Source organism: Plectropomus leopardus, chromosome 21, assembly GCF_026936395.1.
Source record: "Plectropomus leopardus strain MGB_pleo_1.0 chromosome 21, ASM2693639v1, whole genome shotgun sequence".
NCBI classification, from domain to species: domain Eukaryota; kingdom Metazoa; phylum Chordata; class Actinopteri; order Perciformes; family Serranidae; genus Plectropomus; species Plectropomus leopardus.
In genome coordinates, this window is record NC_142196.1 from 19,506,497 (window position 1) to 19,531,280 (window position 24,784).

A 24,784-nucleotide genomic window follows, 5' to 3' on the forward strand; every position below is an offset into this window, starting at 1 on the left:
GCTGATAACTCCGGCCGTGAATCGCCGCCCTCAGACGACACCCTTTTTTTTTTCTCACATCCGCTGCGTGCGTGTATGAGCGTGTGTGTGTCACTGTCACTTACCTGGGTAGGGCACTCTGCCTTTGGTGACGAGCTCGGTGAGTAAGATCCCGAAGGACCAGACGTCTGATTTGATGGTGAAGCGTCCATACAGAGCGGCCTCCGGAGCCGTCCATTTAATTGGGAATTTGGCTCCTAAAATGTGATGGAGAGGAGAGGGGTGAGGTAATTCCACTAGAGGGCGTATGCTTTCATTTTTAGTTTTATTTCCAGGAAAACACAAAGCCCACAATGACACATAATTACATCATTAGGACACATCATTTTCCAGTATTCAGCTTGTAAATTCACCTCAGAGAGACTCTCAGATTTACAGTTTCAGGTATAACAATGAGTATAACAGGACATTATTAAGGATGTTACAGTTAAACGGTTGTTTCAAACATGATGTTATGTTCCATGTTAGTGTCCTTTTGTCATTTATCTACAGGTGAAAGATCAGAAATGGAAAATACAAGCACAAAAGTAATCCTTTAACAAAAATGTCATGTTTTCTCACTTACCACTAGTGGTATCTAACCGTGCAGATAGTTTTTTGTGCTCAGATTTTTGAGTTTCAGTGGTTATTTTTGCCGCCTTTCCAGAACAATCGAGGTAAATAAAATTCAGTTTGTGCTGTTTACCCCTTTGAAACCTATAATGACATCAGTTTTCTTGTGTTGCATTCAGATGCCTTAAACAAGCTATTGGACACTTTGAAAACTGAGCAAATTGGTTTGATTTCTTAAAAAAAAATAATAAATAAATAAATAAAAAAGTACTTTAAAATCAGTTTTATATTAGAAAATTATCCAAAAAAAACTGGAAAATGTCTAGAAAATAATATTTATAATTATAATAATCTTACATCTAAAATTATGTCACAGAAAAAAATATATATATATAAAATAAATACATATTTTACAGCACTTTCTCTAAGTCCTTTTCTTATTTGTTTTGGGTTTTTTCGGAACTTCTTTTTTGTTGTTTACTTTCAGGTAATTTTCTTTTTCTTTTTTACTAATGTTTTGCTAATAATTGGGCCATGTCTTGTTAGGTTGCTTGTTTCCTTCTCCCTAAGTTTTTGAAAGAAATGAAACCAAAATCAGTTTTTTTTACACGAAAGTCTTTTTTCTTCCTGTAAAACTAAGTAAAACAGTTTCAAATGTTTGATGTCATCTCCTGCAGTCAGAGTGTTTGCAAAACTTCATCCAGTAAATTGAGACTTTAGGGTGAATAGCGAGCCGCATCACTCCTATAAAACTGCACTTCATTGTTTGCAGTAGCTAACAGAGCAACATGGAGACAGATCTGAGACAGAACATCTGTGGGCAAAACCACAGATCAGACTCCACTGTAGCTCCATATTGTGCTAAAAACTAACCCTGCACACTTTTGAGCAGTCTAATCATATGAAAATAATTTGTTTTAAATGTCTTTTGTAACTCAACACCACTCAAATATCACGTTTCACTGGGAAAGACAAGCTGAAGATGCTCCAACTTTTACTTTGAGACTTTAAGTAGCGTCCTTCTGGAAACACAAATCCTTTTCACTGGAGCTACTTTGTACTGAAGAGCCTGTGAATAAGTCCTCATATAAACTCACTGACATCTGAGGATTAATCAGAGTAACACTTGGGCTGTAAGAAGATGTTGCTGCTGAATATTTTAAATAAAATTTTATCAAAGCTGCGAGCATCACAAACAAGATCTCATTTATCTCGTCAGCCAACAGCAGTTGATTTATGTTAACAGTCTGTTGCTAGTAGCAACCACTGCCGCCGCAGCTATATAGCAGTTAAGCTGACATTGTGACATAGCCTACTGTTACATTACTGATAAGCATCTTTTATGTATTTTCTAAGTGCCTTGTGGGAGTTTTATCTGTATTTATTATTTCTTACAGCTGCTTTGTGGTTGCTGAGTTAGTTTTTCTGAGGTCAGTGACTGCTAACCAGGCTTGCCTATATGTAGAGAATGTGAGTGTGCATCACGCCATGTGGGATGGATGGCGTCCATCTTCCTGTTGCTTGATTGGTTAAACAGGCACAGCTAACAGAGCAGGATTCTCACAAGTTAGCATTAAGCACTGCTGTGCCAAAGCACAGCCTTGCAGAGCTGCTAGCATGGCTATAATGGACCCTAAAATAAATAAATGTAGCTACACAAATGTAGAAATTAATTTAAGCTATTTATTTATTTTGTCCATTTTATTATCAAATTTTATTTGTTTATTTATGCATTTATATATTTATTCTCATATTTGTTTTAATGTTTACTTATTAGTGTATTTATTTATACATTTATTTATTTATTTTTTGTTTATTTATCTAGTCCTGCATTTAAATATATATATTTATCTATGTTCAATATTTATTTTTTTCTGTATTTACTTATAACTTTATTCATTTATTTTTGTTTTTATTTGTTTATTCCTATATTTATTTGCATATTTTAAAATTTATTTTCCTTTTTCTTATTTATTTATATATTTTCCCATTTATTTATTTGTTCCTGTATTTATTTATAGAGACTTGTTTTGTCAATGACTGATTATCTTATCTTTTTATTTCTTAATTTGATAATACTAAATTCATTATCCAATACTGTTTTAACAGATTCACAGTTGCTGCCACTATAAACTTCAAAGATGAACCCCTAACTCGATGAAAATGTGTTCACCTACAAGCATAGTGATGGTAGAAGAGCTCCACTGTATTAGTTTGGAGGCAATAATATAAAAAACTGGGCAAATAAAGCCAAAATTGTCTGTGACATTATAGCACAACAGTTAAGGTAGTAATTTGGGTGAAGCAGCACTTTAAGGAGCAAACATTACACAGAGATGAATTCTCCCAGGGTGTGAAAAGCGCAACTAATAAGAGCGAACAGGAGCATCTGGTTTCCACTATTATCCTAATTCACCATGATGGGAGGCAACAGGAGATCGTCCTTGCTGTGAGGCCACTGCTTCACTCTGACACCTCATTCACCTGTGACTCACTCCGTCTGTGTGTGTGTGTGCCCACCTTGCCTCGCTGTGTACTCATTGTCCTCTATCAACCGTGCCAGACCAAAGTCGGCGATCTTGCACACCAGGTTGTCGGCCACGAGGATGTTGGCGGCGCGCAGGTCCCTGTGGATGTAGTTCATCCTCTCGATGAAAGCCATGCCGTCAGCGATCTGAAAACAAAAAACATTTGACAGCATCTCACCACGGCTGCTTCTGCAAATAACTTTTAGCTCCTCACGCTCAGAACATCAAGCCCTCTGTCAGACACAAAGAGGAAGCTGATAATGACAGAACAAAAGCAAACTGAGAGAGACATCTTTACCTCAGGTTGTCATGTCTTTTTAAGAAAAAAAAAGTATCTGCGCCTTAAAATAGAACGCTAAACTTAAAATTCACTGACACATATTCTGCAATCCAGAAACAAACTAGAATTACCACCTTTAATGAACCACTCAAATTGCACTTACAGCTTACATCCATATCTGTGAAAACGTGGATGCTTCACACACATCTTCAACCCGACAGCACAGAAGATCTAAACAATCAGCACAGTTTCAAAGTATCTGACCAGACGTCTCTCCTTTTGTTCCTGAGTTCATAAATTGAGAGTTGACCTTTGACCTTTTGGATACAAAATATCATAACTTCATCATTATATACTAATAGACATTTGTGTGAAATTTTGTCATGATAAGCAAATGAATTTATAAGTAATGGCCAAAAACATGCTTTCTGAAGTCACAGTGACTTTTGAACAGTTCATTCTTGAAGCCAAATTTGGAGGAAACTCCCTCAAGGCCTTCTTGAGATATCGTGTTCACGAGAATGAGATGGGCGTATGGTCACAGTGACCTTTGACCACAAAATTTCAATCTTTTCCTTGTTGAGTCCAAGTGAGCGTTTGTGCCAAATTTGAAGAAATTCCCTCAAGGTGTTCTTGATATTGTGTTCACAGTAACCTGAGTGAGTGCGTCACTGTGACCTTGCCCTTGCCCACCAAAATCTAATCGCTTCGTCCTTGACTCAAAGTGGACGTTTTGCAGAAATTGCAGAAATTTGCAGAAGTTACTTCAAGATGTTCTTGAGATATCGTACTCATGAGAATGAGATAGATGTAAGGTGACGGTGACCTTGACCTTTGACCACCAAAATCTAATCCTTGACTCAAAGTGAATATTTGCACCAAATTTTTAAAAATATCCTTCATGGTGTTCTTGAGATATCGCATTCACAAGATTGAGACAAATGAGGCCACAATAATCTTGAACTTTGACTTATGACCACCAACATCTAATCAGTTCATTGTTGAGTCCAAGTGGACGATTGTGCCAAATTTAAAGAAATTCCCTCAATTCTGAGATATCGCGTTAAGGATTTTGGGACAAAACAAAATGTCTTCGGCCACAGCAATCGAAGGTGCAGAATCATAAAGAAATTACAAGTATTTGTAGTTTGTCTCACCTGTGCAGCCATGTCCACCAACAAGGGGAGCTTCAGGAATTTACCGTCACCCTCTTTGAGGAAGTCGAGCAAGCTTCCTATAAAACAGTGACAGGGAGAGGTCGTAAAGGCAGTCATAATATACTATAGGAGCAGTAAAAAGGGCTGCGACACCAGCTGCATATCAATGTACTGCCACATAAAATGTTAAACTATTCAATTATGCCTTCCATCCATCCTATATACCTGGTTAAATTAAAGTGAATATCAAATTAAGCTTGACTGTGAATCTGGGTGCGATTCAAAGAATTTTCTGCACGAAGAGAAAAAGAAAATACTACAGTGACGAAATCAAACCACAGTAGATCAACAAACTGCAGGCATTTAGGCACGCATTCACACACAGAGGCATATGTCATCGAGTTAAGGTTTACACACACATAAATCTAATTACTCATAAAAGCCTGAAAAAAAAACGCATTGCAGCTGAAGCAATGAAAACCTCCCACAAACTACTGCAGTTTTCAATTAAACATCCCAGTTTCAGGCCTCCGGGAACCACAAGGGACTCTCAAGGACTTTCAATCTGTGCAGCACATTAATTAAAACATCCATAAAATTTACATTTTTTCCTTTAAGGAGATCACCATGCGTACATCTGACATCAGTGCCTGAGAAACCAAAGCTGCGTGATCAAATCCGTGCCTGGAAAGACTACAGGCGAAGCTTTTCTTTAAAAATAGATCACATCAGTGTCATGTGACAGGAAACAGCTGAGTCTTGTTATTCTCTGGGGTTGAGAGTTCTCCAAAAATCAGTTTAATTGCTTTTCAAATATGCCGGTCTGAATCTTTCAAATGTTTCGGGGCATCTGCGAGTACCTTTTGCCATGTACTCCGTGACGATATAAATGGGCTCCTCGGACACCACAGCATACAGAGGCACCAGTTTGTCGTGTCGGAGCTTCTTCATGATCTGAGCCTCTTGGAGGAAGGCCTCAGGCGACATGGTGCCCGGCTTCAGCGTCTTTATGGCCACCTTAGTGGTGCCGTTCCACGTGCCTGCGGAGACAGAGATACAGGGAGAGGGAAGCCCACAGGCCGCGGGGGTAATCAGTGTTGTTAATGGGCTGGGAGCGAGACAATATCATTAATTAGGTCTTGTAATTGCCCAGACATGTTCTGTCATGCGTGCACTCCTCGCAGAAAAATGTCTGGGATGATACCGCGGTTCAAGAAAGGAACAAATAAATTCGGCTGCAGCTGAGTGAGACGATCTCTGGAGATAAAGAGATACAACAAACAGAGGAAGCAACTGCAGGAAGTGGATAATCCCCCAGTTTGGACAAAAATAGACATAATAAATATAGGCTCTGGAGTGTTTGTTTGTTCGATTTATGTGCATAATGTTTGCATTTTCTACATAAATCTCAGCTGATTTTGTGTTTCTAGATAATTACGACTTGAATACCAAACAAATGCGTGATGCCGGAGAACATGTTACTGTACGCTCTTACCCATCCAGACTTCTCCGAAGCAGCCCTGGCCCAGTTTGAGCTCCAGTCGCAAGGACTCCCGTGGGATCTCCCACGCATCTTTAGCGAGCCCCTGCGTCTGAGGCTTGACTGTGGGGCAAACTGTGGTCAGCCTGTGGCAAAGCCCGTCGGCGTGCTCTGTGATGAAGTGAGACGCGGAGATCAAAACACTTCATTATCACACCCAGCAGTGCCACACACACACACACACACACACACACACACACACACACACACACAGACACACACACCAAGGAGTCTCTGAAGCAGCAGGATACAGCGTTTTAAAAGCGGTCTGTCTCATGCATCGATTCATTCCATTTGATGTGGATGAATTTATGCTCTTATACTAACTGTGATGAAAAATAAATGAGATGATTTCTTAACACACCAAAACCCTCTCCAGAGTGAAATGAAGTGGGATAAGTGAGATTTAACCTCAGCCCTCCTAAGGCCCTGAAGACGAGGCTCAAAATCAAAACTGCTCGGTGAATTGTTATTAAAATCAAAGACTATTCATCTCTGGGGGCAAGCTGCAGGTGGCACGGGAAACTGCATGGTGGCACAGAGCAGCAGGTGTGACTGAGAGTAATTTTCAGGTGCGATGAAAGACTGCGATGAATAACCAATGAGAGAAAAAAGAGAGACACACGGCATACCTGTGTAATGTTTGACAAGCTTCTGTAATGTGTCGAACTGTGCCCGTGTAGTGATGTAGTATCCCCCGCTGTCGAGCTTGCGGATCTTGTAGTGTTTCACATTGTCTCCTTTGGCTTCGTCCCAGTCTCGTATAGAGAGAGAATAAGCACCTGGAGGAGACGGGAGAAATGCTCTTTATCCATGGAAACAAAAGTGTCCAAATATTGGATTGTGTCGTGCCTTTGAAACCTGAGCAAGCTGGCTTGATTTCTCTCAAAAACATGGGAGAGTAACGATCAGCTGAACTGAGATGGGGCAAAAATTTACAAGAAATTAGTTATAAGTGACAAGAAAATGACTGAAAAACAAACAATAAAAAAATCAACCAAACCAAAACTGACTTCATGAAAGTGCTAAAAAAAACTACAATTTTTTCTGACATTTTTTCCTTGTTTTTTGCTTATATTTAATAATCCTTCCCAACTAGTTTTCAGATTATTTCCTTGTCACCTTTTAATAATTTTTTGGCCATTTGCAGGACATTTTATGCCAAGTTGCTCATTATAGAAATCAGACCAATTCCGAGGTTTCAATGATTGTTAAAGGCATCTTAAGGAAAGTAATGTCGATCCAGGTGTTAGAGGGTTAAAGATGTCTTATAGAGACACAATAAATACTTTCTGAGAACTAATTTTTAACAGTTTGGTATTTCGGATGGCTTTCAAAGGAAACTTAGGTATTTTTCAACTCAGTAAGTAATTAATGAGGACAGCAATATTTAAAATCGGTCCAATATTAAGTGATAAAAAGTAGGGCTAACCACTGAGGGCATGTTGGCATTGTCAGTATGTGTCCACTAAAAGTGTGTTTTTGTCACTGACAGGCTCAGATTATGATTCTAAGTATCTGACTACATTATGGAAAGGATCCCTACAGAGATAGACTTTTTTTAAAAGAGTAAGACCCATTTTATTGAACCAGAGACAGCTCCGAAATCACAATTGCAGAACCCGTCAGACTCAGTTTAAATTATCACCTTTAGTAGTTTCACTTTCTCGCACCAGGAAAGTCCCTCGATTGTTTCCTGGATTCAGCAGCAGCCTCTCAGCATCTTTGCGTCCCATTTTACCAAAGTACCACCTGTCAATAGAAAAAAAACCTTTCAAACTCAAAATTTAAAGAATTTATTCACCCTCTAAATGATCATTTGTAAATCAATTCATTGTAAATGAAGAATTGAAAAATGAATTGAAAATTTCGTACTCTTTCTTTGCTTCTGTCTAAGACTGTTTCTGCAAAAGCGTTTTGAATAGTAAGGTGAGAAAATGTGTGTTTTTGGAAAAACTGAGCATGCGAATGCATAAATGTGACTTGGATTATACTGCACGAGTTGTGTGAGAGTTTGTTAATGTTTGTCCTGACATGGATTTGCTATTAAACACAGCCCGCAAGGACAATTCATCAAGTATTTTCTCCGTTTTTTGCATTCTTCGGTCACTGTGGAAGAATGCGAGAAAAACAAACTTCTCTTCACGACTGAAGCCTAACGCAGGCTGAGTAAATGACATCCAAATGGTCATTTGGGTGATGAAGTATTTCCTTTAAGTGGTGACTGAGGAGCCGACTGCTGAAACTCAATTCAGTCTTTTAGAAAGCTTTCTGCAGGCTGTGAAGCTGTTAGTATCGGGTATGCGTGCTTGTTGAAAGCCACGTGAGCCGCCATCATGGCGGTGTTATTAGTCTCCCGGTGCAGTCTCCGTAGATGGAATAATGAGGTTAAAACACGGCCTTACTCTTCAGCCTGGATGGAGTCGGCAGGGGCCACATAATTGCTCGGGATGTATCCGTTCCTCCCTGTATTGATGGAGCGAGCCTCCCACCAGTCTCCCTCTCTGCAGGGGGACAGTGACACAGGACACATGAGACAAATGACTCTTTCGTGTAACAGTCAAACGAGGCCTCATACATCTGCTATGATTGATCCTCTGGATGAAAACTGGTTAATAAAGGTTAATGGTTAATAATTTAAGGGTCATCCGTGAAGAAAATGATCCTCGCTCTTGCCAGCAAGGTGGTTTATGAAAGAGGTTAAATGGCTTTTTAAATTTTTTTTTCAGATTTTAAAGAAACAGTGTGGAAAATTGAGAGGGATTTAGTAAACTCCCGATGAGGATTCCTTCAGTATTTAATGTAAAAGAGGTTTTTAAATAGAGCTGAGTGATCCACAGAGGTCTCATCCTCTCCAAAACAAATTGCAACTGGTAAAAACACGCATAGAGCAGTTAAATGTAAAAATAATCTTTTTTTCCAATGCTGCTCGTCAAAATACAGCTTCAAACTACAGTGACAGATGCAAAAATGCAAACGCCCTTATATAAAGCCGGAGTTTTGTTTGTCCGTAGTGTACAAACATAAAGCTCATTCTCATTCATGCTCATTCTATAGTAACAAAAACGCAAAAAATATTTTTTTCAGTGCATATTAAAGGTAATTATTAACTAAATAAAACACATTTACTATATTCTATTTCATTTCTTCCAAAATATATTCCTCTAAATCATCCACTCTGAACCTTTAAGTATTTTTTTGTGCATTCATTTAAATCTCCTGATCTGAATTTTGAACTCTCTAAAAGATGAAGGTGGGCTGAAAAGCATTATCACAATAGGGATTGAATGACACTAATCTACTTCACATTTTAATGCTTTAATGCAACATCTCTGCCACAGCATGTATCCAAATAAAAGATCCACGGCGCTGTGCAGAAAGCAGCAGCATCAGGAAACAAGCAGCAATCAAAGTCATTCACGAATATACAAGGAATACATACACAAGGAACAGGTGCAGTTTAGGGATTTAGAGACATTTTGTCAAAAAAATGTAAATTAAAGCCCAACAGACTGAGACAGAAACTGAGAGGATGCTTACGTATTGTTGATGATCTGGAAGCGGTCTCCTTTTTTAAATGAGAGATCATCGGACGTCCTGGCTTCATAATCATACAAGGCCACAAAGAACGTAACACCACCTAAAAACACAAGAACAGATCAACATGAAACGATGACCACTCGATACACAGTCTGATGATTTTGTTAGTTTGTATTGTTTGTACTTATTGTGTTGTGTGACGACTGAATAAAAACACTGCGAAAAGAAACAAGCAAAACACTGCAATTAATACCTTTTGGGTGGACAACAATGTAATTAGATGACATCCTGATGCTGTAGCGAGTTTGTTTTTGTGTATGTGTGACTGTTTAAAGGCCAATTAAGGCAGATAAATCTGTCTCGTCAAGGTCTGAGAGCTCAAACTGTATTGATTTTCCTTGGCTTATGATTTTACAGTATGAGTACTTCTCCTGCATGAGAACATGACTGACTAGACTTCACAAAGACAGAAAATGACACTCAGACATAAGCCAAAGGAAAGTCAGTACACACAGTTTTTAATGGGATCGACTCACTAACAGTCATCATCTAGATCCCATTACCGGAGTAGAAACAGAATTAAATATGTTATTGGCACAAGATGAACAACAAGACAGAGTTCAGTAAATTATGAGTCACCTCATCTCTCTGTCCCATCCTGTAAAACGCTCCTGTGCAGCCCACACAGATGACATTCATATACCCACCACCAACAACAATGCCGTCAACAGTAATCCCATTATCTCCTGCAGAAAGCAAATAACCGTGGCAGTGCCACCTTCGCCCCCCTCTGAGAGCATTTAATCCATCGTGGAGGAGGATTACAACCCAAATCCCACCGAAACAGGAGGGATCAATCTCATCTCCGTGTCCTCAGGATCGCTGTAAGCAGCTCAGACACGTTTAGGGTGATCACCGATGATAACGGGACCGGCGTTAAAGCTAACAAGGAAAGGCTAGTTAAAATAACAACGGATTCGGCATTAGCTGTCGGATCAGCACACTGACCACTATACAGTATGATTTAGCTCATTAACTGTTCATTGTAATACAATACATACATGTATACTTTACATTACAGCTGACTATTCTGGTGAGCATAGTGCTTTTTATACCACAGAGAACAATATGTCTGATTTGACCTTTTTTTTTCACCCTTCGTATCGATCTCAGGCCATACATTTGTAAGTGCGTATTTGTTGGAATAGTAATGCGCCACACAGAAAAAAAAAAGACAAAACGCTGTCAAAACTTTGATAAAAGAAGAGTTTGATGCTAACTTTTTTTCACCAAAGTTACTACAATTTATCCTGAGGGGAATATCAATGTTTGTATCAAATTTCACGGTGATCTATCTAATATAACTGTCGACAAATTTCACTTAAAATCTCACATTTCAACCTCATGGCATTAGAGCAGGGATGCCCAAACTTTTTTCCTTGGAGAGCCAAAACTGACACTTACTGGTGGGCCACTGGTACCAAAGTTCCCTTTATTGAAATGGCCATTATCCATGAGCCACCGCTGCCTCTCTGTTTTTTCTGACCTCTCTCGTGCCCAGTGCCTCCTGCGTCACTCTGTCCGTCATGCTCAGATTATGAGAAATTTGTAGTTGTATTGAGTCTCTTGATTGTCATTTTGAGTCTCTTTGTATTTGTTTTGAGTCTCTCTCTGGTCATTTAGGGCCTAATTAGAATATTTTTTTACTTCACAAAAAAAACAAACCCAACACTGTCAGCGATATATGTTCTAAGAAAAATAAAGACAAGTTTTGGGCTGAATCAAACCTTATGGTTCCACTTTGGGCAGCTCTGTGCTAATAGAAAAGACAGGGGATCACCAAAGTCATACGTGGATTGGGAACTTTAAATGCCAGTACAAGATTTAACGTTAATTTATCAGCAAGGTTTTGAGACATTCTTTAAAAATAAGAGAAACATTTGAACTGCTGGTGGTGCTAGAAGAAAACTCAGGAAATTTCATGGAAATCTATCCAACAGTTGCCGAGACATTTTGCTTAAAAACAACACTGTCAACCTCATGATGGCAAAGACAAAATTTCTGGCATTAACAGCCAATTGGATTCATTCAGGTTCAAGTTACTTTCTTTGTACCTGCAGTTTCTGTCCCTCAAAGATAGGTTACCGAACCATGACACCAAAGAAAAGGATACAACAGACTCAATAAAAGCATGATAAAATAGTGTTAGTGTAGTAAAATGAGACATTTTCCTAAAACAACACAAATGCTGGTGGCCCCTGTTTGCACGCGGCTTCACTGTTGTCTTCAGAGTTCTGGGAACCTTCGTCAAAAATGACGAAAAACATGATGGATTAACATCTGCAGTAAGTCAAGTCTTTACAGTTTGATTTAAATATCATATATGAAAAAGATTATGGTAATACCACAACAGAAAGCAGATTGAAGCATCAAGAGATTAATAATGGCAAAAGAAAAGCAACATACATTCAAAAATGGTATGCTTTAAAAAATGTAGTCAGCTGGAGAGCTACAACAATAAAATAAACGCTGGCATGGCTCTTTAAGTATGACATTAAAAGGGCAATGCTTTCCACTAAGACCATTATCAGTTTTGTAATAATCTTGCAATGAACATTACTCACTTGAGACAGCACCAGAGAACGAGTTGGACACAGGACCGGAGAAGGACGACGCTCCTCCAAAGGGAGTCATGGCAGACGAGCCGCCGAACGGCGTGAGGGTGTGGTTGAAGTTTGCCGCCCCAGAGCCCGATGAGGAGGGAGGTTGGTTCTGCTGCAGCTGGGTTGGATCCGGCCCGTAGTGACCTACGTGAGGTGTGGTGATGGTGGCGCTGGGGTCCGACCCTGTGGAATTCTCCGGCCGATACTTCATTGTAGGGCCTTTGTCCTCTTTGCTCTTGATGCAGCCCATCGTCTCACCCTGCCTGGACAGACAAGACAAACGGTCAGTTTAAGGCCAACACATTGAAGAAAGCAGCATTCAATTCATCACTGACGATGATGCAAAAATAAAGTGAAGGGCCGAGGGAGTTGTGGGATTACTGGTTGTGACATCAAACCATGCGCATTATAAAACGAACATCTCATGACCTGATGTTTTCATGTGAATCATTTTGTTTTTGCGACCCGCTAAGACTATAAGCCATGTGGTAACTGGGACATATGGGTAAATGGTAAATCCGCTTTGAACCACACATGACTCAAACGTGTAGATTCAATTGTGCATGCATGTTCAGAGGTATGACAACTGCATGGAGGGATTACTAAATCTGTCAACCAGGCACAGGCCCCAGGACCCAATGGGGGTCCTTGAGCCGGAATAATATGAAATTTGTCAATCAAATGAGATGCACAATGACCACAAAGAGAATCAAAATAACTACGAAAGGAATGAAACACAAACAGAAAGAGACTCAAAATATCTGCAAAGAGACACAAAACGACTAAAAAGGGCCTAAAAATGGCAATCAAGAGAGGCAATACAACTACAAAGAGACGCAAAGTGACCAGTGACTCAAAATGAAGAGATGCAAAATAATAATAATAAAAACAATATTTTCATAGCACTTATCAAAACCCACACAGAGGGAAAAAATTAAAAAGGATAAATATAAAACAAAAGAAAAAAAAACGATGGTTGAAATGAAAATCAAACAGAACAGTGGAAGTCTTGACTGCAATGAGTAAGGTACAGTATAAAGATAGAGTCTGAAAACAACTACAAAAGACATGTGAAAGTGCCAGAAAGAGACAAAAAATATATACAAAGAGACAAAAAAACGGCCAGGGAGAGACTCAAAATTACAAGAGAAAGACTAATTTACTCAAAACAACCACAGAGACTCAACACTCTGAGTTGCTTTTTTGCTTTTTCACCTGAAAAATGTTTCAGTAAAAAATCTGTCTGTGTCTCTCACTCCTGCGTAGGAGGGGTTGGGGGCCTTTTATGTTTTTGCACCCAGGGCCCCATTGTCTCATAATCCATCCCTGCCTCAGCCTCACCACACTACAAGATTTAAAACACCGGTGTGTCTCCATCTGCGTGGTTGTCATTCCTCTTCCTAACATAATTTGGCCAGAGTCACACTGAGGCATTCTTTTGTGAGGTGAAGGCCCGGAAAATGTGGAGACAATCAGACACGCTCGTAAAGAAGTCTGAGCTCGGGGAGATCAGAACGTTTTCATTCTTTGAGAACAACAGCTGCTCGAGGAGCTGGACTTGGTTAATTGGCAATGACACATTACAAGGCGGTGAAACAATAGAGGAGTGAAGTGAAACGCAGTGATGAAAGCAGACTAAACAAACAGTGCTACCGAGCGGCGTTGTGGCACAGCTGGTGAAAGGAGTGACGAGATTACAGGATCACAATCATGCATCGGTGCAACAGAAAGGGAGCTCCTGGTGCGCTAATACACCTTTCACTCATTTTTGAGCTGTGGCCTTGATGTTGCGAGGTGGGAGAGATTTTTCCTCATTGCAGACGGAGGGGCGCATTCGAGAGTTCATCGAGTTCTCCGGCTGAACTGCCAAGAAAATCAACAAAATGGGGACAAACCACAGAAACCTTCCAAAGATTCAGAACACTTTGCTCAAATGAAACCATACATCCGTTTAAATTGCAGGTTATAGCTCGTGCTGAGCCCTCGCCGTCCTCTGCTGAGCTATTCTACGAGTGGTCATTCGCTGAAGACGTGTCAAAATGAAACAGATTTCTTTCAAATTTCTTCAAAAGGACCAATAAATCTAATCTCAGATGTTGGATCTAGAGCCAATACGCTGAGAATGTTGGCATGGAAAAAAGACGTTCAGTTTCCGAGCCAACCTTTCCTTTAACCTCGAGACAAAACCAGTGTTGTGGAAAGCAGAGGGCTTCGCTCGGAGGCGCAGTCGACTTTGGTGGGCTTGTGTTTCATCATCAGATGGACGAGAGCCTGGCTCGCTGGGTCAGCAGTGATTTTACCACGCTATAAAACACTGGACGGTGTCCCGGGAATATTTGCACTTTTAAAGTGAGGATGTTTTTTTTTCCTTCCAAAATGAGACATCAGCCGTTTCATAAAAGTGACATCATTCTTCCAAAATTATCATTAATGCATAAATACTGAGCTGAAGTTATAGAGCCCTTTAACCCTTTGAAATCTGAGCAGATTGGCTTCATTTCTTTCAAAAACACGGGAAGGAGGCAATGAGCAACAAAAGAAGAAATAACCCAAAAATTACAAGAAATCACCTGAAAATAAGCAAAAAAAAAAAGTAAAAAAACAAAAAGGAGACAAAAAAATTATCATAAGAAAGTGCAAAAAGTAAAATAATATTAATTAAAAATATTTTACTTTTGTGATGTGGTCTATAGCATAGACTGTATACATTATAATGGTTTATAGCAAGGAGCTGAAAGAGGCATATCTTCATCTGCTGCAGTGGAGGCGGACATACTTCCGTCAATAAATCGGCGATTAAATTATTAAATGGCCTAATCGAGCTATAAGCGTAGCACGACAAAAGTGTGCATGTAAACACACTGATAGTTTTGCTGCCATTAATAGCGGCCCCCATTTACTCCAATTCATCACGAATATTCTCAGTTTTTGTATTCTTTGTTCATCGTGGAGGCGTGCGGAACAAACAAAGTTTACTTCATGAATTCAGCATAACACGGGCTGAGTAACTGATATACAAATGATCATTTAATGGCTGAAGTATTGCTCTAAATGTAGCAATTTCATAGAAACCAAAAGCAAGTAAGATCAACCAATGCTTAAAATAAGAATAAGATTTTGAAAATGCGTCAGAAACAAAGAGAAAACTTTTCTTTTTAGCTCTTTGTTTCTGCATTTTTTGTTTCACATTTTTGGGTTTTAATGAGTGTTACAGACACAAAGAAATTCCCACTGGGTAGAGGAGCGCTTTGAGCAGTCAGCAGACAGGGTGTGTACATACACACATGCTTTGCAGTCATATGATATGTGGTCCACCATCTTCACTAAGCACTGAACTAAAGCTGCAATGCACTCAAAGATAAAATGAATCCCACTGGAAAAAAAAGTCTTTAAGATATGCTAAACCGCTGCCTTTTATGCACAGAAAAACACAATATCCATGTCAGACGATTCCCATCGAACCCAGACTGATACGTGAAGCACGGCAGAGCAACAGAATAACTCCGATAAAATTCCCATTAGTGGCTGTGTGGGCATGAAGACAATGATTTGGATCTGGAGAGAAACAGAGAGGAGAACAGCAGGTTGGTTGGATGAGGGAGGGGGCGCCAGGCAGACAGTGCCAACTTCACCAGCTTGAACTACTGGGAGGATTATGAGGATGGAGGATTTACTCTAAGAGGATAATAACAGAAAACAAAACAGGAGTGACCACCAGGGCCCGGAGCTGAAACAGATGACCCCTGGATCAACCTGCACGCGCTCGTTTTGGCCTGTGGCGACCTTTAATATTTTCAACAGCGAGATGTGTGTCAGAGCGGAGAGGGATCGGAGGGCTCTTACAGACTCTCGGCTGTGATGATATGATGCAGAGCGGGAGCGTCTCGATGAGATAACCCTCTATCAGTACCATGTGGGTCAAACCAGCCAACCACCACATAATGACACTACAGGCTTTATCCACACTTCAGACTCTAACACCAAGGTGACAGTGCAGCCACCCTGGGTGAGGTGAATAATGATGCAATAAAAATAAGAAAATAGTTCCTACATGAAGCTGGAATCTGTATTTCTGGCGCTTTGAGCACCACAAGCCAAGTGCCATCTACTTCTATTATACTGGAGAGAAGACAGACATCTCTACGGCCGAAATCTCAAACACTCTCCAACTCACATCAAAACAATCTAGATAAATGAGAACACTACAGGTAAGAGGAAAATATATATATATTTGATTTTTGGGGTGAACTGTCCCTTTAATGCCCCAACGAAGCAAGAAGTCATAATGAAAGGTGTCTGGAAAAAAAGATTGCTGGAAAGAAAGATCACACCTCATCTTATAAATAATGTAAGTCCAAAACCGTGCAGGCAGACTGGATCTTAAATGCCAAACCTCACTGACTTCTACGTCCAAGTCTATTCCCTCAAACACAACCTCATTCCTGAACAGCAGAGCCATGAAACCACGGGGAAAATCTGCACTGCTGCTAATTATAGTAACTTCTTTGTATTGCTGACAACATCCCACTGCCCCCAGGATGATAACATGACCTACAACAGCACATTGCATGCAAACACGAGAGAGGACTCCCAGTTGCACCAGTTTAGAGCTGCACAGAAACAATGGGAGAGAGAGGTGAAGAGTTTATATGAGGAAATTTACAAAATACAACACAGAGGCTCCTTCCTGTCTGTGAAAGGCGTTCTGACAGATAGAGGCAGAAAATAAGGACAGAGTGAGCTTCACTTTTCACTCGGCTTAAATCAAAGCACTGTGATTTGGTGCAGACTGTTCGAAATGATCTGCTGAAGGCAAAAAAAGTGTGTCTCTTTCTTCAGCGACCATGACAGTGAAATCTGAAAAAACAAAGATGCACATACTTGTTGTCAATACCAGCAGAAGCCTCTTCTTTAGAGTGAACTATAGAAAAATAAATAACAAAACCTTGAATATCTTTTCTGTTTCTTACCGTCGACTGTGTTTAACTGTGGCACAAAAAAACATCTGAAATTTCCACCTCACTCCATAGTTTTAAGTGCCACACACTAGACGCTGTCTTTGTTTGATATTCTGTAGAGCTGACGTCTGGTAGGGACTCTGTGTCTCGCTCAAGGACGCTTCATCAGAGCAGATACTTCAGCCTGAAACATGATAACTGCTGGTAGCCGGAGGGTGAGCGCTGACACAGAGCAGCTCAGGGTCAGAGCTTTGGTTACAAAGCAAGCTATGACACAGACTTTTATGTACGTTTGTTTTAAAATGTCAAAAAAGTGTGGTAAAATGATTTCCCACAGCCCAATGTAACATCTTCAAATGTCAAATCTGTCTAACTAACAGCCCCAAACCCAAATATGTTCAGTTTGCTATCATTTATGACAAAGAAAAGCATCAAATTTTCATGTTTGAGAAGCTGGAGACAGGAAATATTTGGCACTTTTGCTTACAAAAAAACTTTAGTTACTCAGTTATCAAAACAACCAGATTCGTTTTTCTGTAAACTGACCAGTCAACTTATTGTTGTAGCTCTACTATGATTAATGTCAGAAATTTGTGGGAAAATAGCTGTTACAGCTTCTCATGTCTTGTTTTGTCCGACCACCAGCCCCAAACCAGCAGACTCTCAGTTTATTATCACTTATGACAAACAGAAACATCAAATTCTCACATTTGGTTAAGCTATGGCAGGAAATTTGTATGTATGACTGTTTTAAAATGTCAGAAAATCGTGGTAAAATACCTGTTATGATCTCCCACAGCCCAATGTGACATCTACAAATGTCTTATTTTGTCCAATCAACAGCAGAAAAACCCAAATATGTTCAGTTTTATCATCATTTATGACAAAGAAAAGCAGAAAGTTGTCACATTTGAAAAGCTGGACACTGAAAACACAAAAAAATTAAAGTAAAAAAACAAGAACAAACAGGAAATGACTTAATAAAGTGCTACTATATATATATATATATATATATATATATATATATATATATATATATATATATATATATATATATATGTATATAAATATATTGAATTTTAAGAGTTATCCCATTTTTTCCCTGTTTTGTGATAATATCTAATAATAACCCCCAGCTAATTTTCAGGTCATTTCCTTGTCATTTTTTCCTGATTTTTCTTGTAATTTTTGGGACATTTCTTGCCAAGTTGCGAATTACATTTTTTCTCATGTTGTCAAAAGAAATCAAACCAGTTTTCTGAGATCTCAGAGGTTTTTTTGTAAAAAGTGTCTGAACGCAGCACAAGAAAACAGACGACGATCCAGGTGTTCAAGGGTTAACAAAGCTTCCAACAGCCAATACAGCCAATTTCTTACATGGGGCCTGGCACCAACCCAAATGTATGTATAATAAATTTAAAAAGCTGCATGTATTAGCTGATGTCTGACAAGGCTCCAGATGTTGCCCTCCATGAACATCCGAGGCTCCTCTTGACCTTTGACCTCTCTTGTTCCTGCTTGTTTCCAACAAAAACACACAGATTTTGAGGCCTAACATTCACATATTCTTCTGTTACAGCGATAACTTTAAACCTGAGCTCTCCTTATCAGCGACCTGCCTTCGGTTTCCTCCCCCTCCGCTCCGACCTCGGCGTGAGAATTCCACACAGGCTTCACAAAATGCTGATAAGACAGAGGAGAGCTCAGTGTTTTCTCTCTCACACTCGCTGATGGAGCGATGAAGAAGTTTAGGGTGCTTGCAGTGGTCATGGTTCAGAATTTTTAAGAAGGCTGCGGAGGCAGAGTTTAGCTGAGTAAGCTGACAGTGCAGGATTATTAGAGCGCCAAGTTAACAGTCCTGGCTGTCAGACACCAGCCCAGCTGCCAAGAGGAAGTGTTTGCACTGTACCTTTCTGCAGGTATATGTACATTTTATATCATATCAGTGTTTCTGTAGTGATGCAATAAATGAGCCGACCTTGTTGTCAGGAGGTGGAGGGGACGGAGGATGGAGTGACACATAGACAAGACGCCTGCCAAGCTGCAGAGCACGGCTTTAGGCCAACAAACAACAAAACGTGTGTTTTTTAGTGAGTTTTTACTGTTTCTAGCAGCTTTTAGCAAAAAAAAGTTTGCGTTTTTTAGTGACCTGTCGCCCCACTGGGGATACTTCCACTGAGAGTGATTTTTACTGAGACATCAGCAGCTTATTAAACCATGACTGTACTGCCACAACTGGATATTTGAAGCCAAAACATGATCTTTTCCTAACTATAACCATGTTTTTTGTACCTTCACCTAATCACACGTTTAGCTGCCTTGATGAAACGTATCCGTGGTTTGCAGAAAAATTCAATGTTAGATTTTTTGGTGATTTGGTTGCAGAAACAAAGAGATGCTTGTGGCTTTAATAAATATTTATCAGGTCAAAATTATAAAAAGTCTTTAAACAAGACCGTGAGGTTGGACTGAGGCTGCTTGCTAAAGTGTTTTACTGTCAATGCTAATCATCACTGACAGCTAAATATATCAAAACACCCCTTTACGGCTCATCAGAAGTAAGGACTGGCTGCTTTTGTCTGTATTTTTTATTTTATTTAAAAAAAAAATCAGTTTAATTTGCAAACTTTTTATTATGACTTTTTTACATTTACAAAAAAGCAGTTAGAGGGTTTATTTGACAGTTACATAAAAGTAACTTTTTTAGGGTTTAATTGACAGACTAATTTAATTGTAGAAAAGTTATTAAATCGAATAGGTGAAGTTACAAGATGGACTATTTTTATTTTATCTTTTTTTCATTATTTTTGTTGGTGTTATTATTATTATTATTATTATTATTTAAATTTCCCATTATTTATAAAAAAAATTCATAACCATTCAAGAATCAGAATCAGTACTAATTTTTTAAATAAAAAGTATCGGGATCTTATCAAATCAAAATAGTTACTACTCTTACAGAACAGATGCATTTGACATCTTTCTTTGCACATCATGCATTATAAAATGAACCAAACCCTGATTCTAAAATCTATTTTGCTCCTTTTAGCGTCTCACTTTGTTTACAGCCTCCACTCCTCTGGGATTTAAGTTATCTAGCGTCTGATGAAGTCGACATTTGGCCCGATGACAGCCGCGCTGAGGGGTTTGAAGGTGGAGTTCCTCCATCCATCAGTCTGAGTGAAACCCTGCCCAGCATCCCGTCAGACAGCTGTTAGCGGCTGACGCTGCGCCTGCAGACGGGGAGGGTCTCTGGAGCTTTGCTGGGCTTCAGATCTGCAACAGATGCCGCCTGCCACCATCTAGTGCATTCCTCTGATGCCAAAGGGTTAAAAGTGGGTCTGGAGAAATGTCATGTGATGCTATGGATGTGAAGCCTCAGAGCGTCTACAAAAACATCAATAAATGATTTAAAATTAGATCTACAGTTCTGGGCGTAGACTTCTTTTGCCAGCACGCTCGGAGTAAACCGATCCTGAGGCTTACAACTGAAAGAAAATATTAAAAACTATGGAAACGGATCTGGAGAGACTTCAGAGCGCTTGACTGTTTTACTTTGAAATGCAGCAGCCTAAATCCTCAGCTGTCTTTAGCGCAAATACTTCAGTCGTACGTAAAGAACTGTGGTGAAAATCTGAGTCAAAATCATCACGAATTTAACTAAACTTGACAAATCAGTACACAAGTCCTCATAGAGAAGCTTTTTGTTGCTCCTGTGCTGCCAGAGAACAGACATCACACATTTTCTCGAATAAACAGGTCTTATGGGAATACCTGAACGCTGGCACCTGAGTCTCGGGTAAGTGTGAGCTATTTTAGGAATCTGAATGCGTCTACAGTCATTAATTTGTCAGCACATAACAGGGCTGGATGTTTGAAGTGTCTAACAGAGTGATTGTAAAAGTCACGTGACGGCCTGGACGAGGCGGTTTTCTGAGGAAAAACACATCCAAACCCCCCATCCCATTATTGGCAGCTGACAGGAGGATCATATTAAGATGTCTGCTCAAAAAAATGTTTTTTCCATCGCAGTTTCACATGTTAAAATGGAGCGAGCTGTTAGGAAATTTAGGCTCTGCGCTCCTCACATTCTGAGGAAATATTTAAAAAATGTAAATGTTCTAGGTGCTTTGTGTCTATTGTGTCCATTTGTTTTATTGTAAAAATATAAAATATTTTTTATTAAAAAAGTCAATGGCAGCAGGATTTTAAGAGGTTTAACTTCGTGACACAAACTGTTACTTCCTCTGTTTGTTTTGCTTGTTTTTCCAAATATTGCCTACTAAATTTTAGGGATTTTTTTTTGTTTTTACATTATTTTTTTGACTTTTTGCCTTTGTTATTTATAGGACAGGTTAAGCGTGAAAGGGGAAGAGAGAGGGGTGACATGCAGCAAAGGGAAGCAGGTTGGCATTGAACCTAAAGCGCTGTGGTGAGGATAGCCTCTGTACATGGGGCGCCCGCTGTAACAGGCACCCAATTTTAGGGAAATCGTACAATTTTATCAAAAGAGATACTCACATATCTGACTATCTCAGATGCAGACAAAGCAGAAAGTGCTATTTGAGTCTTTTCTCAAAGCTCAGATCTTGATTCACAAATATGAATTCTTTGCAGTGGGAACCTCTATTCAGTAGTTATGAACTGTCAAGACTCTTCACTTTAAGACAGAAAAACAGAAAATCTGAATTTGTGATGCTCCACACAGAGTACGTGGTGTAGTATCTTTGCACGGATCTCATGCAGCAGATTGGTATCAGCTTGATTGTGATCTCATTAAGTGCTTCAGAGATTTAAATTTACGTAATAGTTTTTTGTCAATGTCAATTTAAAAGGCAGTGTTTGCACTATCAGTTTCATCCATCGAGCGATCTCTGCCTTAGGTCATGTTATATAAAAAACAGTTAAATGAGTTCAGGCAGTGAGTTTGATTTTAAATTTGTGATTAATATAGCGCCGGTATCAAATGACACGAGTTTTGAGAATCTGTATCAGGAGCAAAAGAAGTTGGATCCCTGTTTGTTGAATCGGAGCATCCTGAGCTGAGCTGTCACAGTTAACGTTCATCCTACACGGGCTACCAAATCCTCGGGGTCCCCAAATTTTTAAGGTCAAAGCTTGTAGTAAGGAAAATTGGTTTGCAGCCAGGATTCATACAAAACACACTAATGCTGAAACAACAACAACAACAACAACAACAGGAGAGTTTACAGAGTGCAAAATAGCAATCTACAGACAACAGTTACCATCTAGTGTTTAACATGTAAACAGCAACAAAGACAAATTATTTTGCTTTGACTGCACCTGAAAAGGAAAACCTGAAGAATAAACTTCTGTAAGAAACAACCTTCATCTGTCAAACCAACCAGCTATTAAAACTGCACAGTCGTAATTGGGTGCTGCAGACTGCCCCCCCCCCCCAGACCTCAAAGCACTGGTACTTTCAAAAAAGCAATTAGCTCCTGTGAGATGTAACAAAAAGTATATCTGTGAGGTCTGTGGGCATGGATGGATTATTGTACCGGGCACAGGCCCAGGGGCCCAAAGTGACAAGGGCCCCCCTGGCCTTCACTTGCAAAATATCACTAAAATTAACAAATATCGACCAGTTAGAGACTCAAAATGAGCACAAAGAGACACAAAGTAACTACAAATAGACATAAACAACCTCAAAGAGATGCAAAATAACTACAAGATGATCAAAACAGACATAAAATAAACTTAAATAGACACAAAATGACCACAAAGAGGCACAAAACAACCACAAGGAGACACAACATAACAACAAAGTGACACAAAATGACCAAAAAGACACAAAACATCCTCAAAGAGACACAAAGGGACTGCAAAGAGACACAGAATCACAATGAAAGGACACATTATAAACACACAGAGACACAAAATGACTACAAAGCAACACAAAAAGACCAAAACCGACACATAATAACAACAAACGTTGGTAAAACAACCACAAAGACACACAAAACAACCACAAGGAGACACAACATGACTACAAAGCGACACATAATGTCCAAATATTGACGCAAAATAACCCCAAAGAGACACAAAATAACTACAAACATGGATAAAACAACCTCAGAGACACAAATAGTCTACAATGATACACAAATCGTGTCTACATGACTACAAAGCAACAAAAAAAACCCATAAACCATGAAAGACACAAAATAACTTCCAAGAGACACAAAACAAAACCACAACAAAATAATACAAAGAGACACAAAACCAACACAAATCTGTGTGTCTTTCTGCTTTGTAAGAGACGCAGTATGCATATCTGTGCCCAGGGGCCCAGTGTCTCATGATCCACCCATGGTCTGTAGGATGAGTTTAAATAAAACATGCTATTGGTGAGCGACATGAACGGGAATTTCAACCTCACTGAGCGAAAACTCACGCAGGACCTTTATGATTCAACAAAGTCACTGTCCGTCCATTGTCCATAAAATGGAGCCACATTTAAGAGACAGCGCTGCACGCCTTCCCTCATGTCCACAAACCCATATATGGATTCACACTAGCAATGATTCAGTCACAGTTGTGCCGAGCTGTCCAGGATAAGCTGTATCAGAGTCACACACTGCGCTGGTAATGAGGACAGTCCCCCAGTCCCCGCAGTCCCCCCAGTCCCCGCAGTCCCCGCAGTCCGAGTGGAAGACAGCAGCAAAGTGGGGGAGACAGAAAGCTGTGACTCAGCTGTTCGATCAAGAAGTTTAAACTCAGACTGAGAGCATCACCAGAAAGGGCTCGAACCTCCTCTTCCTCCTCCTCCTCCTCCTCCTGCTACTGATTTAATCTGACTCAGCGCGAGTCAAACATTGAGCTAAATATTTGAAATGATGAGGTGGCACTTTTGCTTTTTGAGTCTGGACTCAATACGAGCTTAAATGATACAATAAGTGGGACTAACGGACAGATAGATCTTTTTTTTTTAAATCTGGGTTTAACTCTTTGAAACCTGGATCAAAATCATTTTTCTTGTGCTGCTTTTGGACGCCTTTCAAGTGTTTAGACTTTTGGACCCTGAGCAAATTGGTTTGACTCAAAAACATGGGAAAATGGCAATGACCAACTTGGTAAGAAATATTCCACAAATTGCAAAAAAATAGGAGATATATAGATTTTTTTTAAGCTAGGGGAAATGTCTAGGGGGAAAAGAAAAGAAATAATAATAATAAAAAAATAATTTTCACAATTACATATTTAAATTTATGTTACATATTCACTTTAACTTCTTTGTTTTTTACTTTCTTTTTAATTTTTTAAATGTAATTTTATAATTAGCATAATTACATATTTAAAATACTGTTACAAAAATCCTATAATTTTTTAGCATTTTTTGACTTTAAAAAATGTATTATTTCTGCTTTTAAAAAATCTTCTTGTTATTGATGTTATTTATATATTTTACAAATTTCAGGAAATTTTCTTGCAAATTTTTTGTGATTTCTTTTTTCCTTTCTCACTGACTTCTTCCCCTGTTTCTTAAAGAAATTAATGTGCTCA

At 39.3% G+C, this 24,784-nt stretch overlaps 1 protein-coding gene and 1 long non-coding RNA gene across 8 annotated transcripts in view; one reads left to right on the plus strand and one right to left on the minus strand.

The window, feature by feature from the left end:
* The window catches only part of LOC121960973 (tyrosine-protein kinase Yes), a 28,812-nt gene that overhangs the window by 3,044 nt on the left and 984 nt on the right, over positions 1-24,784 (minus strand). For 2 of the 7 annotated variants that reach the window (XM_088071587.1, XM_088071586.1), the window contains 11 exons: positions 14,055-14,162; positions 12,261-12,562; positions 9,637-9,736; positions 8,502-8,600; positions 7,745-7,848; positions 6,729-6,878; positions 6,052-6,207; positions 5,417-5,596; positions 4,557-4,633; positions 3,112-3,265; positions 105-236 (listed from right to left, as the gene is read on the minus strand). In XM_088071587.1, coding sequence (XP_087927713.1) covers positions 105-236; positions 3,112-3,265; positions 4,557-4,633; positions 5,417-5,596; positions 6,052-6,207; positions 6,729-6,878; positions 7,745-7,848; positions 8,502-8,600; positions 9,637-9,736; positions 12,261-12,562; positions 14,055-14,065 — 1,465 coding nt within the window. In that variant the 5' untranslated portion in view covers positions 14,066-14,162. The remainder of the gene's footprint in view (positions 1-104; positions 237-3,111; positions 3,266-4,556; positions 4,634-5,416; positions 5,597-6,051; positions 6,208-6,728; positions 6,879-7,744; positions 7,849-8,501; positions 8,601-9,636; positions 9,737-12,260; positions 12,563-14,054; positions 14,163-24,784) is intronic. The other 5 variants (XM_088071592.1, XM_088071589.1, XM_088071591.1 and 2 more) reach the window with 3 other exon arrangements.
* On the plus strand, positions 18,883-20,676 carry LOC148186053 (uncharacterized). Its single transcript, XR_015775419.1, has 2 exons — positions 18,883-19,176; positions 20,307-20,676. It is a non-coding gene; the product is annotated as an uncharacterized LOC148186053 (long non-coding RNA).